The 17,630-nt window shown below is 45.1% G+C and overlaps 4 protein-coding genes across 4 annotated transcripts; 1 reads left to right on the top strand and 3 right to left on the bottom strand.

Moving 5' to 3' along the window:
• Window positions 1-989: 989 nt before the first annotated feature.
• VC83_02893 (uncharacterized protein) lies at window positions 990-2,105 on the top strand (the record flags this gene model as incomplete). The annotated part of the gene is made up of 1 exon (XM_024466546.1): window positions 990-2,105. One exon carries the CDS (start codon window positions 990-992, stop codon window positions 2,103-2,105), a length of 1,116 nt encoding a protein of 371 aa, XP_024325406.1.
• A 1,570-nt stretch (window positions 2,106-3,675) lies between these two features.
• On the bottom strand, window positions 3,676-4,224 carry PLC1_2 (Phospholipase C; the record flags this gene model as incomplete). The annotated part of the gene is made up of 1 exon (XM_024466545.1): window positions 3,676-4,224. The coding sequence occupies one exon, from the start codon at window positions 4,222-4,224 to the stop codon at window positions 3,676-3,678; it is 549 nt and encodes a 182-aa protein (XP_024325405.1).
• Window positions 4,225-6,367: 2,143 nt separating this feature from the next.
• Window positions 6,368-6,720, bottom strand: VC83_02891 (uncharacterized protein; the record flags this gene model as incomplete). The annotated part of the gene is made up of 2 exons (XM_024466544.1): window positions 6,368-6,447; window positions 6,531-6,720. The coding sequence occupies 2 exons, from the start codon at window positions 6,718-6,720 to the stop codon at window positions 6,368-6,370; spliced, it is 270 nt and encodes an 89-aa protein (XP_024325404.1).
• A 241-nt stretch (window positions 6,721-6,961) lies between these two features.
• Window positions 6,962-9,647, bottom strand: MNS1B (maturation of Asn-linked oligosaccharides protein). The gene is made up of 6 exons (XM_024466543.1): window positions 8,978-9,647; window positions 8,776-8,920; window positions 8,653-8,724; window positions 8,159-8,583; window positions 7,535-8,114; window positions 6,962-7,412 (listed from the first exon to the last, which is right to left on the bottom strand). The coding sequence occupies exons 1-6, from the start codon at window positions 9,187-9,189 to the stop codon at window positions 7,317-7,319; spliced, it is 1,530 nt and encodes a 509-aa protein (XP_024325403.1). The 5' UTR covers window positions 9,190-9,647; the 3' UTR covers window positions 6,962-7,316.
• Window positions 9,648-17,630: the final 7,983 nt, after the last annotated feature.

Here is a 17,630-nt window from a genome sequence, read left to right as displayed (position 1 = left end):
GCTGAAGATAATCAAAGCAGTGAAGCACCACAGGCTGGATGTAATATGGGCAATATAAATGGGCTGATCTGTTTGGGATAAAGTATTCGTTTTATCTGCATAGTTATCGTTCGTTGCTGAAAGAAAACAATTGTTACCTCACCTCTGTGCTGCACCTGTGTGATTCGTATGAGGTCGGAGCTTCCTATATATTTATTTAATTATTCATATTCACTATCTAAAGCCACGCCAGAAACCCAGTAACCCACCTTCGACTCTATTACCAGTCACTATACCAAGTGGCTAGCTATATATACACCAAAGTCTCCGCTCCTCGTTGCTCCACGCTAGTAACTCAGTACCAATTATGGCTTGCCAAGTCACTGTTTCCATTTCGTCTATTATTGATCTCCTGAAACCCCCTTCGCTTAGCCTTCTCCCCTTATCCTTATCTTTCTCACAACATTCAAATTATATCTTGTTTGTTCTTTCCATCGCCATTCACCTTTCGATCTTCACCCTCCTCCGCCCTCTAACCTCAAACTTCAACCAAACCTCGAGCCTCTTAGCATGTCGCGGCCACCCACCTTTCCTTCTTTCTCTGTTTCTTTTTTTTTTTCTTCCCCACAAATTACGATACCTCTTCGTACCACCCTGAACCCTCAACCTTCGATATCTGCCAGCTTCAGCCTTCCATGTTTGCCGTGACCTTCCGTCTTTCTTTCTCGTTTCCACTCCCAATTGTCTAGAATCCAAGGCAAGTTCTCAACATCCCGTTTTTCCGTCCCAATTCTAACCTCACCCGTAGGCACTTGACACCAACAAAGATACCACAATTCTAAGATTAGACGCCGCCAATTCCTCGAGCTGACCTCATTTCATTTCCGGATCAGCTCATCCTCACTGGCACTAGCGTTTACATCTAGACTTGTCTGCCAAAAAGAGCTACAATCCATCACTCCTTAGTCTCATATTACCTCTTCCTCTTTTCTTTTCACTTGCTGCCAAAAATGGCGACTGAATCCAATACCTCTGAAGCGGAACAGCCTTTCAGAAGTCGTAAAGCCTACCAGAAACGCCTACTCTGCAGGGAAGATGTGCTGTCGATGTCCGAAAGAGCAGGGGAAGAACCAATGAACCCACCAGACTACAGCACGAGCTTTGCCAAAGATTCAACTTGTCATCTGACATGGGGAGTATTGAACTCTGGGCCTACCTTCGCAATCTCCAAACCAAGGTGCTATCAAGGCCTGAAGGCCAGAAAAGAGAGTGCAAGGTTGAAGCGGGAAGCAAAATCCAATCTAGCACCGGTGGAGAAACCTGCATATCCTCTTCTGTCAAATCTTCCAATGGAGCTCCGAGAAATTGTCTATGGCCATCTTCTTATCAGCAACGCACCCATCATTCTCTATCCCGACTGGTGCGACGTACAAAGAAACGCGGGACTTGACCTGGGAATTCTGCGAGTCTGCAAAAAGATAAACGAAGAGGCCACCAACTTCCTGTATCAGCGCAATACTTTCCATGCACTTGTGCGAGACAACAGAGCCATCTCGAGGTTCGATCAATGCTTATACCCAGCATACGTCTACCTGTTCCGAAATGTGGTGATCGAGCACACCAAGGAGACTTCGAGCTTGGTGTGGATGCAAGACACTGCCAACTCCATTCAGACTTTGATCGCAAGCGACGTGGCTTTGGACTCTATCACTCTTGCTTTTGCGCTAAGGGCTCTGTCAAAAGATCCAACCGCCGCAGAGGCTGAAGATCCGATGACGTTTGCCAATTTCTTTACAGAGGGGTCACGAGTAATCAAACTGTTGGAGCGACTTCGTTGCAGAGTGATTAACATCGTTGTGAAGTTGGAAGGGAAGACCAGAGTTGTTGTTTCTCTGGATGTGAGGCACCTGGATCGCGATTACTCCAAGAGCCCATTTGTCAATGATCTAGCAGCCAAGGCAGGAAGGCTTATGAGGACTGAGAAAGCGAAGATGGCTCTTGGTGGCTTGAAACTAGCAGTGGGTAAGATTGCAAGCAACTGGGAAGAGGCAGTGGAGCTTGGTGTCTGTCGCGTCATGGAAGAAGGAGAAAAAATCAGCGATGGAACCGCTCTGAAGAGGGTCTGATGACGATATTCTACATCCGGGGGAGGCCAATCAATTCGTTGATTTTTAATTCTTTGGGGATGGAGATGGGTATTCTAAGATATTAGATTTTAATTTTACAATTTATCCCCCCAAACAAGTCATTTGAAATTCCGACGTAAGAACAGTGCGTAATAGTCCCGAAGAGGCCGTGAATGTTAGATAATATCGGTGCCATGCGTTTAATTTCAGTGCTCTACGCCCGTGTCCTTTGCCACAAGCTTGGTTCTTATGTAGTTCGAGGTTGGTGTTTAGAACCCATTTATTAATCGAGGGCAACTCTAGTCTGCAACTTTGACGTTAGGGGCCTTTCTTTCTCTTCGGAAGGATAGCACCGAGAAGCCGTTTTTTCATTAAAAGAATCCCTACTCTAGAACTTAGACATTAGCAGCCCTTTCTTTCCTTTAAAGAGAACAGTGCTGCGAAACATTTCTTCATTAGCAGGAACTGTAGTCTATAACTAAAAGATCAGGGCCTTTCTTTCTCTTTTACGGGACAGTGCCAAAGAGCCGTTTCTTCATTACTATAAACTATGTTCTAAAGGTTAGATATCACGAGCACTAGTCCGGAACTTAGGCATAAGTGGCGGTTTAACGAATATCTCATGCTCGTAGTGCCCAAAAGCCCAAAGAGGGACTTTAAGAAATATCATAATTCAGAGTTTATTAATGTAGCACACAATAGAGCCTAATACATTCCACCCTCATGCGGTTTTCCGATACGTGCCTCATCAGCGTTTTTTTTCCAATCTATATAAGAAATCCATCCCTTCTCAGTCCACTCGGTAAGATCTAACCTCTCCTGGTTATTATCCAACGTCGCGGCATTAACACTCAAGTATGCAACCTTGCCCTTCCCCCATTTCTCAGGGTCCGCCGCCCAGTGTGGCCAATAGTCCAAACAGTTCAGTTCAGTTTAGCTTAGAGGGTCAAACTGAACTGAACTGAACTGTCGAGGTCTCAAACTGAACTGTCGAGGTCTCAAACTGAACTGATAACATTTGGCTTGAACGGACTGATAAACGAACTGGTAAACTGATAAACTAATAGTTTGTACACGTGATTCCATATGGTAAACACCAATAACTTCAACATGCAATAACTCAATAGTCAACACCTCAAATAACTTAAAACTAGTTCAAATTGCAGCCCATGATCTGCCGGATACAGCTAGACTAGTATGGCTGAAGTAGAACTGATCTATCAATGACCAACAGGTCAGAAGGCACTTCAAGATCATCCACATATGGTATGCTCCCCCGGCACAACCACGACTTGCAACACTCAATCGCCTGAATAGACTCGATGCCTAGCTGATTCCTGCGGTCAGTAAGAGTGATTTTACAGGCTGAAAAGAGACGCTCCGGCTCTGCTGACATTGCCGGAATCGACAACATATCCAAGGCCATGTGGCTAAGGTTTGGGTAGGTTAGTCATTGTGTTGGTTCCAACCACCAAGACCGTGGGTCCCTGACTTCTGGAAGTGTTGGGGCTTGTAAATACTTTGCATATTCATCGCTTTCGAGGCTGGTTTGTTGCTTCCGCTGAATATATTATGTAAAGGCATTAGAGACCCCAGAATTTGCTGACTCTGTTGCCTGGGATGCTTGCGTAGGCACTGAAACCGCAGTCAACTTGTAATCTGACTCCCAGAACTCCTGCATCTTTGCCTTACAATCGGCATGCCATTCCTTCAGCCAGCTACTTTCAATATAATCCCATTTCCATTGTGGACATAATACTAAGTCTGCAATATAAACAGGAGATCTGTCAGTGAGGGTGTAGTACTTATCCAACTTGGCCCACCCTGAGTTGCAGCAAGGACTCATAAAAGAATCCTCAGCATATACTCGCTTAGCGTCTTCAAACTGCTCAAGCAGAAAGTCCATTGATAGCAGTACTTTATCGATTGTGTCACCACAAGCTTCTGTAGAAAGTGTGGCATGGTGAAAAGTCAGGAGAAAGTCCTGAAGCTTTTGAAGCTCAATCCAGTCCTGCTCTGACAATAAGTCGCGGTCGTTCTCTATTGATGACAATAGAGATTGACAGGCGTTTTGAGAATTATAGCAGTGCTGATCATTCTGTACCAAGAGTTCCACCATGTCGAGTTGTCCCGTGCAAGGTTACGGCCTCCACTAAGCTCTTGAAATCTAGCGATCCGTTGCGGGCTCCTTTGTATATGAACTACAATGTTATGTAGCCTGCCAAGTGGCCCTTTCTTTCTCCACCGTGCCATTTCAGCTTCTGTGGGGAGCGACAATAGCTTTGTATTGTTCTCTTCTGCAAGAGCTTCATCCTCAGTTTGAAAGAGAAAGGCTTGGGCTGCCAGATTGATGATGTGGCCATTGCACCGAAGCCTGTGAGAAAGTAGGTTGTAGTAGATTTTGTACTGATCCAAGAGCACTGTAAAATGAGTTAACTAAAGTCTAAAACATGAGAATGATTTATACAGACTCTCAGATAAAGACACCGTCATTGTATCATATTGTCTGCATTGTCCATTACAAAGTATCCAACCTTTGAAGCAATCCCATAGTCATTAATGACCTGCATAATGATCTGCGCTTGATTCTCTCCTAAACTCATTCTTAGTTAAACAACGATTAGACCATTTCAAAGTACTAACCTGAATGTTTTCCCTCTATCTCCTTTAAGGCAAGTACAGAATGTGTCAACTCCCCATTTTCACTGATATAATGCGCAATCATTCCAAGAATCGCTAGGGAATTAGGGGAGGACCATAGATCTACAGTAAAGTGGACTTTGGAGAGTGCTGATTGGACCTTCTGTTGTATCCGTAGTCACTCATTTTCATACGTACGGAGCGTCCACGCTTGTATTGACATATGCGAATCAGGAAGCCAAACATCCACTTCTGGATTAAGGTAATGAAGAAACGCCCTAAATTCCTTGGGAAACCATACGAAAAGAAACTCTACAAGCAGTTATCCACCGCACGTAAAGGTGCTCTAGTACTGCAGGATCCATCGTATGCTCTGTATCTGGCTCTTCAGCTAGGCGGCGGCGTTTATAGCTAGTCTCTTGGCCCCGGGCCATAGCTTCTTTAATGCTGGTTTGCCGGGAGAGGACTTTCGCGGCTTGTGAAGACATTATATCGACGCTATGAGCCTTTATTAAATGACTCGATATATTAGCAGTGCCTCCAGACTCCAGATACTCTTTGTGACATAGCTTGCATCGCCAGAGCATCTTTCCACTTGAGTTGGTAATACGTGTCTCCCGTGAGGTTTCATTGTAGTCCCATATCTTTGATCTGCGATCGCGTTTTTGTGTAGGAGTTGAGAGAGAGGATGAACAAGGTGCTCTAGATTGTCCGCTGTCAATGATTGACAGGCTATCAGACTGTTGGGAGGCCATAGTGGTTTATATTGTAGTACTGAATTGTAACCAAGGAATCTAGGTATGAAAAATGAATAGCAGCAGACGAAAGAATAGTGAACAAGATTGGTAGGTACGATAGGCAGCAGTGGTCACTGTCTAGGCTTCCATGTAGCTGTGGAGAGCAGCCTGTTGGGGGAAGGACCGAAAAATTGTCACCGTGCACAAATCGTGTGGCGGTTTTGTCAGTCGGACCTTCAGGTTTTGCGCAATGGGCAAGAAGGCTTCGACAATAGATTACAGCATTCGGGTCAATTGATTCTAACTATTCTAATGGCCTACTCACTATTTATGGGCGTTTTGGGGCCCTACAGTAATTACCGTAATCCTCCGTATGCCCACTGTTCTGGGTACAGAGTTTTCACCTGCCCCGCTAAGGGCCATGGAACGCTGGCCCCTCGGTGCGGATTACCAAACTTCTAGGCCAAAAACCCGGAATCCCTCAGCTCCCGTTCCGATTCCCAACAAGCCTAGCACTTGACTTCCCACGTGATTGGAACTAATAGTTTGGACTGAACTGAACTGATATAAATTTTGCTAAACTGAACTGAACTGAACTGTTGAAACCTTAAACTGGACTGAACTGGACTGAACTGAACTGGACTGGACTGGACTGGTTAAACTGATAAACTGATAAACTATTGGCCACACTGCCGCCGCCCACACCTTCTGCACCTTCTACCTCAACCTCACGGACCACTCCCTCGCCAGCGAAAGCAAAGCATCTAACCCCACACTTGCTGCAGAAGTACCAGTGAATACCCCCCTTAAAGCACGTATAATCGCTCAAGCCCCCATCCGTAGGGTTCAGCGAACCCAAAAGCAGAAAGTCGTTCGGCTCATCCATCAGGCGGACGTGTATCCCATTACTAGGACAATTAGAGCGAGCTCATCCCTATAATGGATCGCATGCAAATGACCCTGCCCTACGCATCCATTAGAATGACCCCCTACCGACTTAAGTACAGAACAGATCCGCGTACAAGTTGGGATTAGAACACCCTAGTACGAAATCTTCTGGCAGGTCGAACAGTTGCATTTCCGGATGCGGAGGGTGAGGGTGGGTTGGCGGAGATGATGGGCGGTGGGAGGGTGAGATATTTGGTGTAGCCGCAGGACCCCGTGTAGGGACGGCGGCCGGGGGAGATGGTGGTGGTTGAGAGAGAGGAGGAGAGTGATTCAACGGCCTTGGTTGCCATTTTGAATACTATTGGGAGTTAGTGTAGCTTTTGAGTGCGATGCAGTGAGAGGAAGGATCTTAGAGCCTGATACCTTGATTGCTGGATGCTGGCACTGTATATATTTAAGGCGGGGTTGTAGAGTAGAGGGCGCTATTATCAGTGATCAACAGGCTCGTCATGTGACGGTACGCAGCACCATCCTTGGGTTTTATTTATAAGAATCTTGATATAATTGAAGTTCCACAGACAAGCATCGTACCACCAGTGTTGTGTGTCACTATCATACATTTATGGGTCTTGGCGGCGTTAGACTAAGCCTAGATTGGTTTCAACCTGGCGCCCAACAGATGATAAATATGAGAAGTCGAATATAAGTGTAACTTATACAGATGAGAGTACTGGGACTAGGCATCGGCAATTGAGGCATTTCTAGCGCATTCTTCCTGGGATTAAACCATACGGACGAAAAATATCACAGACCAGACGGGAAAGGGCATAATTATATGGTATGAGAGAGAAAGAATACCCTGTAGATTCAAGACCTGCCAGAAGCATATGTATTGTATTTATGCATGGTGCCTTCGAGTTATAGGCAGGCTGCCCAATGTCGAACCTTACTTGCTTGCGCCTTTGTAGATCTGGAAAGGATGCGCTTCAGTGTTAAAAACAAATGCGTTATTTCCCTTGCCATCCACTTGCCAGACGTTATCCTGCAGTTTATATTAGCTTTTATGCGCAATACAGTAATATGCCAAATGATCGCAGGGTATGATAGTTAAGGGGGTTGGAAGGGGGAGTTGTATATGAATTCATGGAGAAGGGTGTAACAAACCTTGGCATGAATCAGGTAGGTGTATTTTAAGACCTCTGCAAACAGGAAACTCTCCTGAAAGTTTGTCTTCTGGCCTCCACCCTCGGCATTGACATCAGAGATGGAACTGAAGCCGCTGCCAACTCGGGTGGTCGCATTAATCGCTACAAAAGCATCCCATGCCCATTCTTGGTACTTTTGGTCCCTAGTAATCCGGTATGCGTAGTAATAGCTTTCAATGACCTCAGGGCGCAAGACATAGTCTGGGGAAGTGATATAAAAGCCATTCTTTTTGAAGAAATCAGCTTGATTAGTTGGGACTTTGCTAGCATCCCAAGAGAATCCCTCGGGGCCAATATGGGTTTTAGTCGCTGTGTAGGTCGCGCGGCAGCCGTCCACGAGAGATAGACCGAAATCAATGTAATCCTTCCTCTTTAAGACAGACCCGCCAAGAAGGAAATTGCCACCATCAAAGCAGGTTAGATGCCCTGAATTTTCTTGCAAGTTGGCTCCGTCGTAGTTAGCAACGAACGTAAGGTCTGGTCTGGGTTTCGGGTGGGATGTAAGGTGCTTGATAGTGGAATCGGCGGCAAGAATCCAGCTATATTTGTTAGATAAAGGCAGTCAAGGAACCTGTCATATTACCGGTCTTTATACGTCTTGAATCGGGACGGATCATAAATGTACATCTTAATGAGGTACTCATAAAAAGAGTCATCGCCACCCCCCCAACCCCCACGAGCATCTACGAATTCGCCAGTGGTAAGGTTGACGTTCGTTCCGATAAGGCCGGGGAATGGAACATTATTCTCTGGCTTCGGGGCTAGGAGGTGCGATTCCCCCTTCTGACTAAGCTTGGCATATTCATCGTCGCCAGTCAGATCAGACAATCGAGTCCATTCCAGAACCAGGGTGCCAATGGTGGCGATGCCATTGGTATCACCCCCATCGGTGGCCTGCGCCTCGAGATTAAGGTTATTCGCGGGCACTCCAGACGGCGTATCAAATGCGAACTTCATCTGGTCTGCCAGATTCTTTGATTGGGCAAGGAGCGATTCAATATTCTTGTTCTGTTGAAAGTCAGTTGGCGTTTGATCATGTGGGGATGTAGCTCGGTGTCGGTCAGCTGCTCTCCTTACATCAGGGATCAGACTCGCCAAAGGTCCTTTCAAGAGATCATATCCAGATATCATGCCCCCTAGGTATCGAATCTATTCAGTTAGCGTGGGTCCTAATTCCTTGAATCTGCGAAGGCTATTTACCGTCGTCTCAAACAGGCTGACTTGGTCATTAGTTTTGGTGAAATCCACAGTTGGGATGTAATCCACAATTTGATTCACAATTTCGGGGATCTCCATAACCAATGCCGTACTGAGGGCGTCGGCTGCGCTTGCTCCCCAGCCATTTCTAAAAAATTGTTAAAAACTAAACTATATAGAGTAGGATTTAGGGAGAAGAACGTACCTTGAATTCGTAAATCCGTTTGTAACTGGGCGGAGTTCGTCATGCGGGAAGGCATACTTATAATAACCTTCCCATGCGAATTCGAAGGCCTCCTTCACAGCCGCGGCACGCGTTGCACTGTCGTCCTGCTTTGGTACGCAGCTTTGCGGCGCTGCTAATGCGACTGTGGCGAGTGACAGGCCGGAGGCCAAATGAAGTATCGAGATGAGCATGGTGATAACTGTCAATCAATTTGGTTCTTGACGACCGAGACTTTATTTTAGCAACCCCTCTCTATTGCGTAACATTAAATTAAAGCAAGAGCGACTTTACTTATACACGTACTACCCGTGGACATGCTGTACATCGTAAGCATGGCCCCCTCCGCATCTCGTCCACGTGCGAGGATCATTGTTGAGCTTGCCCATGTTGTCTTGAATTGGCGGGAGCGCCAAGGTACGGGGGCCGCAATCCTTCATCCTCATCGTCGCCAATTAGGCGAAGAGCCGACGGCCCACGATCAAGATGATCATCTCGTAAATTGACATTTCCAAGGAGTTAAAGGGCAAGGGAATGAGTAAGCCCGAAATAACGCCTCCCACAGTACGCCATTACAAGGACAAGGCAGTCAGCCGGATGCCAGTAGTGCTCACTACATTCTGTGGCTACAAAGCAAAGAAGAGTACTGTATAGAGCGGCATACACTAACAGTAAGCTGCAGTTGTACAGTACTTAGGCGTCACTCACCTTCAAAAGGGTAAGGATTTGCAGACAAAACACCAAGATTCCACTGAATCCTGTACACGCCAAATGAGGCGTAACAAGCATAACAGCGCAACAACTTTAATCCTTTCCCCGCACCGTTGAAAAACGCAACGGATGCGGAATTATACCCGTAATTTCTATCCATAGGGGCATTGCTTGATGTATCTTGGCGGGGTTGGCCAATGAGAGATGGATCATACACTTAGGTTGCGTCATGGGGGACCGGCCCCATCGGTTGACCGACCCCAGACCAGACCATGGTCCGGTCCGGTCCCAAATCTTCAGACTAGACCGTGATCTATAATCGTCGGATCCGCCTGGTCGCTTCGCTCCCAGTCGGAATAAGCAAGTTGTCTTGTGGGAAGCAAGATGTCTTGCCCCAACATTTAATTTCCACAACAATTCTATAACGATTCAACAACATGTCCGACCACAAGGCTACACTTCGTGAAGCAAAGGAATGGCTCCTTGCAAATCCTTCTGAATTAGTTTCTACTGCTGCAACTATTTTCAAAGTCAAAGCAGATACCCTACGTCGATCAATCCTCTGAGAAACGAACACAACAGCTCAACAAGAACAGCATGGAGGGCACAATAAGCTATTATCAAACACTCAAGTTGTCACAATCAAACAATGGATACATCAGCAATACGAGAATGGAGCAGGTGCTACAAAGCAGATGATATATGCTGCTCTCTGTCATACTCGTACTTTGGGTCAATAATTGTTAACTGTGCAATGATCGTCTACACCCTTGTAACTCCCTTGTAAATATATGGACAAATAGGGAGCGCTGATTACCCGAGTAATGTTGTGCTGCTTTATCGTATGTACGTGACGCGTTATAGTAATTCAATTAACAACAATGGAAGTTGAGCCGCCATCAACTCCAAAGCGACAGCAAGAGCTGTCTCGAGATGAACGTCTACGGATTTATACTTTATTTAATGATGCAAAATGGTCGACATATGAAATTTGCAAGTTATTAGATTGTACGCCTCGACAGGTACAATATGCTCTTGAAACTCGGCCAACACCACAACGAAAAGGAAAATGCGGTCGTAAAGTTGGTATTAATACACCCCGTCGAAAGCAACTTGTTAATTTTGTTACTGCCTCTCGAGTAAATCGCCGTCTACTTTGGAAAGATATTCCTGCTGCAATCGGATTAATTCACTCTATGCCTGCACGTTGTCAAGCAGTTATTGCTGCTAATGGGTGGCATACAAAATATTAGATTATTATTTTTATTTGTAACGTACATGTACTCGTGCGGCCCAAAAGTTTCCACAGGGTCTGTGTGTAATAAGTGGGGCGTGTAAGTACTTGGAGAAAATGCATGTACATACTCTACGTACTTGTACTGATCTACCCACGAAAGTTGTTCCCCCCATTGACTGCAATACACCGCTCCAACTTGTCCTTAAACGAAGCACATAATTGTGTAGATTTCCCATCCATTTTTTTCCCCCATTCTTCCTCAAGAAATACCCGTGCATGAGCTCTCTCAAACTTCCCTCCGTTTAATGGTGTATAGCCATCAACCTGATCCTTGAGATAATCAAAGGCATTTTCAATAGGGTGCAAATCGGGAGAGTTTGGAGGCCAAAATTTCACTCTATAGATTCCCTCCTTCTTCATATAATCTTCCAATGATCGGTGAGCCTTCAAATGAAGACTTACATTATCATCCACAAACCATACTCGTTTTGTAGGATGTAAAGCCTTTACTTTTCGAAAGTAGGGGAAGAGAAGAGGAATAAGAACCATCTCTCGATATAGAAACCAATCAATCCCGCCCTTTGAAACTTCTTGCCCTTCTGATTGCCGTCCTCTACTCCATGTCTCTATATCTCCAAACTCTTGTGAAGCAACTCGTGCCTTTTTCCATTTGCTTTTGCCATTCCGAATATCTGCATTTAGAGTTTCCATATATCCGTACTCAAGAGTTCCAACTGTTGTTGCTCTAACAAGTTCATTCTCTGCTTTTGATTTCCAATATGCATTTATCTCTCGTAGTTTCTGCACATGTATCTGCTTCTCTTCTATACTTTCAGGAATCCATGAACGAGAAGGGCGTAAGATAGAGGTTTCTGAACTCATTGCTCCCCAAAACATAACTTGAAATAAAGATTTCTTCTGTTGAATTGCCATGCTCTCTGCTGTTTGACCCCGTTGAACTGTTATCCGTCGTTTCTTATGTGGATTCCCTCCGAAATTGATATATGATTCGTCTGAGAAAATAAAAATTGATCCAGCTTCAAGTTCGGATAGTGCCCATTTGCAGAATTTCCATCGTACTGAAGGAATGATATTATCCAAGTAGGGCTTGAGGCAGATGTTTTTCCGTACAATAGGTTGTGGAATTTCAACACTTGAGTGATTCTTTGCAACTCGTTCGACAATTGATCGTGCGTAGGGTAGATTTTCCTTATTAATAACTTGTTGAAAAGTGTCAAATGGATTTGCAAGTAGCAAAGATCGTATGCGTAGTGACTCTTCAGAATCCTTTTGAATTGTCTGTGGTCTTCCGCTTCGTGGCTTTGATTCGAGGTGTTGGAGAAGGTTGTGAATTTCAGTATTCCCTGCCCTTTTAACAGTTTGGTGCCATATATATGCAATAGAGTCAGCTGAGATTCCAAGCTTCTTTTCAATCTCTCCATATGATGCGTTCATGTATACACGCAAGGTAATAATTGCAGCACGTAGTGGTATTGAGATTTCAGCCATTGTTGAGCATTACTTCATTGCTTCATTCACTCTCATATTCTACGCGTGTACATTTTCTACGCGTGTACTCGGGTACAAGTACATGGTGCTTGATAGATTCCTACAATCTAATTGGCTGTTGTGCACAGACCCTGTGGAAACTTTTGGGCCGCACGAGTATAGCGAAAGCGCCAAACAAGCGAAAGCGCCAAAATGATGCGGTGACCAAACCCCCCAACTAAACAGTGTTCGGCACGGATACCAATATACCCGTGGTATCCGGGTATATCCTCGAGTATATACCTACCCGGCGATATTTTAGGAGTATCCGGCGTATCCGGATACTCTCGAGTATATATCCGGATACATGCCAAGAATAGCCAAGCGCAGCCAAGACCTCTTTTTTCCAACGTCGTGAGATCTATATTGATGCTGTATAAAGTGATAATTATCCTCAGAATGAGCGACTCGTCGTTATCAGATATACCAACGGAGCCTGAGGGCTATAATAGCTATGATACTCATAATGAGCCAAGTCTGCCAACGCTGCCGCCCCCTATTCATATTCAACAGGATATTAATCCTACACCGCTCCGGCTTCAGCCTCCAGGACGAATGCTGCCACCAACGTCATCGGTACTATTTACGAAGCTATTATATTCGCGATTGATACTTGATAGTAACCCACCTACAGTCAAAGTAACTTGCTTACAACCAGGCTGCGGATATTCACCTACTCCGCAGCTATTAAGTCAGACTTCAACCGGTAATCTTTGGAAGCACTATACGCAGAAGCATCCAACAGTAGCATATACAATGAAAGGTCATACAATTACGCCGTCAAGCCCATCAAGTAGTGCATCGTCATTTTTTGAGCCACGGCCGCGGAACCCGCAAGTCCAGCCCGCTCAAGCTCAAGCATCAAATAGTAGAGCGAAATACCGAGAGTTATTACTCTCATTCGTTGTATCAAATAACCTCTCCTTACGACTTATTGAGAGCTATTCGTTCCATCAATTAGTACAGTTCTTAAGCCCAAGTACTCTATCGATATCGTCGTGAACACTACACCGAGAGCTACAGCGGCAATTCTCATATCACCGAGGATTGCTACAATTAGAACTCCAGGCTCATATTACCTATGGCGGCCGGATATCTATTACAACAGATGCATGGACTGCACGGAACTATACAGAGTACGCTGCTGTCACAGGCCATTGGATTAATGAGAAGTGGCAGCACCGGTGCGTATTACTTGATGTAATCCACCTTCAAGAGCCAATTCATAGCGGCGAATATCTCGCTCAAGAGTTAGCTGCAGTAACAGATAGCTTCGAAATTACAGGTGCTATATTTACTTGTACGCGGGATAATGCCTCAGCGAATACTGTGATGCTTTCAGAATATGAGAAAATAGCCAGTAAGCAGCAGACGACTATTCAACAGCCATGGACGTTTACTGTAAAGGAAGGGGATGTTCGGTGTATTGCTCATATTATCAATCTTGCAGTTCAAGCTACTCTAAAGAGCTTGAAAGCTAGCCCGGGTACAGAAACAGAAGCGTACTGGTGTCAGCAAGGGCTTGCCCGGATTCCGCAGCGTATTGATAACTCTTCTACTGAAGTATCAGCTACGCTTGAGAAGCTCCGAAGGCATATTTATGTCTTTCGAAACCGAAGAGCATGGAAGGATGCTTTACAGAAGCAGATACAAGCTGCAGGCCAGAAGCCACGCCAGCTATCACTTGATATGCCTATACGCTGGAATTCAACGTACTATATGCTTGAAACAGCTATAAAGCTTCGAATACCAATTACTGCAGTATGCTCTACGCAGAAGCTTGATATCAGTATAAAGGATATTGCGTTAACAAGCAACGATTGGGCTATTATCGAAGCTCTTGAACGATTATTCTTAGTATTCTTAAAGCCGTCAAGACGGCTACAAAGCGATTCATATCCAACGCTCAACTTTACAATTCCTCTTTACTTAAAGATGATAAATAAGGTCACATTACTACAAGAAGAGCTTGGTAGAAGCTCTACGATCGGAGTAGCTTGTGGAGCTGCGCTTCAAAAGCTTAATGAGTATTATACTCTTACAACGAATCGGCAATGTAAGCACTCAGCTGTTGCTACAATTTGCGACCCACGAATGAATCATACAGTATTTAAGAAGATATATCCAAATGCTATAGACGATACACGAAGATTACGAGCAAGAGCGCAGTTCGAAGACGTTTGTAGAACGTACCAAAAGCGAGAGTATCACCTTGATACGGAGCGAATTACTCACGAAACAGCTCTTGCAGAAGCAATAGGTGCTACTGCTACAATAGATCAAGAACCTGATTCTGATGAAGATCTATTTGCGTCAGAAGGCTTGGCTTTTCAAGAGCCAGAATGGAGGCGCTGGATGCTTGAACCACGGCCCGGTGAGCATACTGATATTCTCAAATATTGGTGCGCAAAGCAATACCAATATCCAGTTATTGCCCGTATTGCTCGTGATCATCTAGCTATTCCAGCAACATCTGCAGCATCGGAACGAGTATTTAGTAATGGTAGTGATATTATTACAAAGAAGCGGAATAGGTTATCACCGCCAACTATTAGATATTTACTTTGCTTACGGAATTGGGGTAAAATACGGGAGGCTGATAGCGACGGCGATGATGCTGACGATGAAGCACCTGAATAGGGACTCGCAGAAAGGGGGGGTCTCACGGAAAGGGGGCTCGCGGAAAGGGGTTTACTACTATTATCAAAAGCTTCATTCTTTTTTATATACGCTATTCTATTTTTATATACAATATTCAGCCTCATGTATCCGGATATATACCCTACCCTACCCGTCAGATCGTCGCCGGGTATATACCCTACCCGTGAGCTTCACGGATACTACCCGGATATGTATCCGCCGAACACTGCAACTAAATGTTAAATTCCTCAACAACAAAACATGCCCCATAAAAACGATGAAAGCCAATTAGTGCTAGCTATCCAGGCTATGCAAAGCGACCCAAAGTTACGCCTTCGAGTTGCTGCTAGGATCTATTCTGTGGACCACCGCAAGCTAGGTCGTCGTCTAGAAGGTGTACCTTCACGACGCGATATCCAAGCCAACTCACGGAAATTAACTAACCTAGAGGAGTCCGTCCTTGTTCAGTATATACTCGACCTAGCTGCCAAAGGGTTTCCTCCTTGGCTGTCTGTTGTTGAAGATATGGCAAGTCGACTACTTGCAACACGCGACGCGTCACGCGTTGGGTCGCGTTGGGCTTCAAACTTTGTTAAGCGGCGTGTAGAGCTCCAGACACGCTTTCAGCGCAAATACGACTACCAGAGGGCTAAGTGCGAAGATCCAGAAGTTATTAATGGCTGGTTTGAGCTTGTGCGTAACACAATTGCGAAATATGGTATCGATGAAGCAGATATCTACAACTTTGATGAGACTGGGTTTATGATGGGCGTTATCTCAACTGCTATGGTTGTAACAAGCTCAGACGGGCAGGCAAAAGCAAAGAAGGTACAGCCTGGTAATCGGGAATGGGTTACAGTAATCCAAGGTGTTAGTTCTCAAGGTTGGGCAGTACCACCATTTATCATTGTTGCAGGCAAAAACCACCTTACATCTTGGTATGAGAATAGTGGATTTTCAAGCGATTGGGTGATTTCTGTTACTGAAAATGGCTGGACTACAAACGAGAGAGGCATGGATTGGATTCAGCACTTTGAGAAGCATACAAAGGCCCGGAGTGTTGGTGGTTATCGCTTGTTAGTCCTTGATGGTCATGAGAGCCACCACTCAGATGAGTTTGAGGAGTACTGCAAGGAACACAACATTATTACGCTTTGTATGCCTGCTCACTCTTCTCATCTACTCCAGCCACTTGATGTTGGCTGTTTCGGCCCGTTAAAGCAGGCCTATGGTCGGCAAATTGAAGATATGATGCAGGCTCATATTTCTCATATTACAAAGGATGACTTCTTTCCTGCCTTCCACGCTGCATTTAACACTACAATGACGGAAAGTAACATTCGAGGCGGGTTCCGAGGGGCAGGGCTTCTTCCATTTGACCCTGAGAGAGTGATATCTACACTTGATCTTAAGTTAAGGACACCAACGCCTCCAAGCTCCCGCCCAGGTACTGCTCAACCTTGGGTTTCTCAGACACCAAACAACCCAATTGAAGCTATGTCACAGTCTACATTTATTAAAACTCGGATTTCACGCCATCAAAATAGCTCTCCAACCTCAATCTATGCAGCTGTTGACCAGTTTACAAAGGGTGCATCGCAAATAATGCATCAATTAGCACTGCTAAAGGGAGAGAACCAAAACCTACGACAGGCAAATGAAGTACTAAGCAAGCGCCGGAGAGCTAGGAAAACACGACTACAGCAAGGAGGATCACTTAGTCAACAAGGGGCGCAAGAGCTACAGGATGAGAGGGATGTTGTGCAGCAGGTAGAGCAGGAAATAAGGGCAAGCCGTGGTCGGAAGCCAAGGGAAGAAACCCATGCCCGTCGCTGTGGCAAGTGTGGTGAGACTGGGCACAATGCGCGCACGTGTCAGATTGTAATAGACACCTCTGAGGAAGAGGACTCCGAGTAGTTTCAATTGATTTCTAATGTTGTGGTAGATTTATCGCAATGTTTGTCGTGAGGGTAGATAATTTTGGCGCTTTCGCTTGTTTGGCGCTTTCGCTATACATGTACGTTATTTAGTTATATATTATATTATTTCCTACAACTTTTTATTTCTCGTATCTCTCGCAACTTTTTAAAACAGCGTTGTGGCAGATTGTGTGGTGGAACTACGTACATGGGTCCCCTGTTAACAATTATTGACCCAAAGTACAAGTATACGTGATCCATTACCACCACCATTGTTACGATGGTCACAGAGGTCATGGTGCCAGTCCAGGTAAAGTAAGCTAGATTGAATCTAAAGAGAGAAGAAGAAGAAGAAGAAAGGAAGGTGAGGCTATTCTTAGTAATATACAGTTGCCCGCTTAGCGGTTGTAACCTTGGTGGCTAAGGCTGCACCTGTAATCCCCTATATACCTATAACAACTGTAATAACTGTAACAAGCTGTGAGCTGTAATCGTAACACTACCCCCCCCCCCCCTACTAAAATTGATCTCCTGATCAGGAGTGAGTTCAGGTGCATTGTTGAAGTTTGTAGCAGGATAC

The sequence above is a fragment of the Pseudogymnoascus destructans genome, assembly GCF_001641265.1.
Source record: "Pseudogymnoascus destructans isolate 20631-21 unplaced genomic scaffold scaffold_7, whole genome shotgun sequence".
NCBI classification, from domain to species: Eukaryota; Fungi; Ascomycota; class Leotiomycetes; order Thelebolales; family Thelebolaceae; genus Pseudogymnoascus; species Pseudogymnoascus destructans.
The sequence above is the reverse complement of the archived record's forward strand: the minus strand, read 5'-3'. Positions and strand labels throughout refer to the sequence as shown.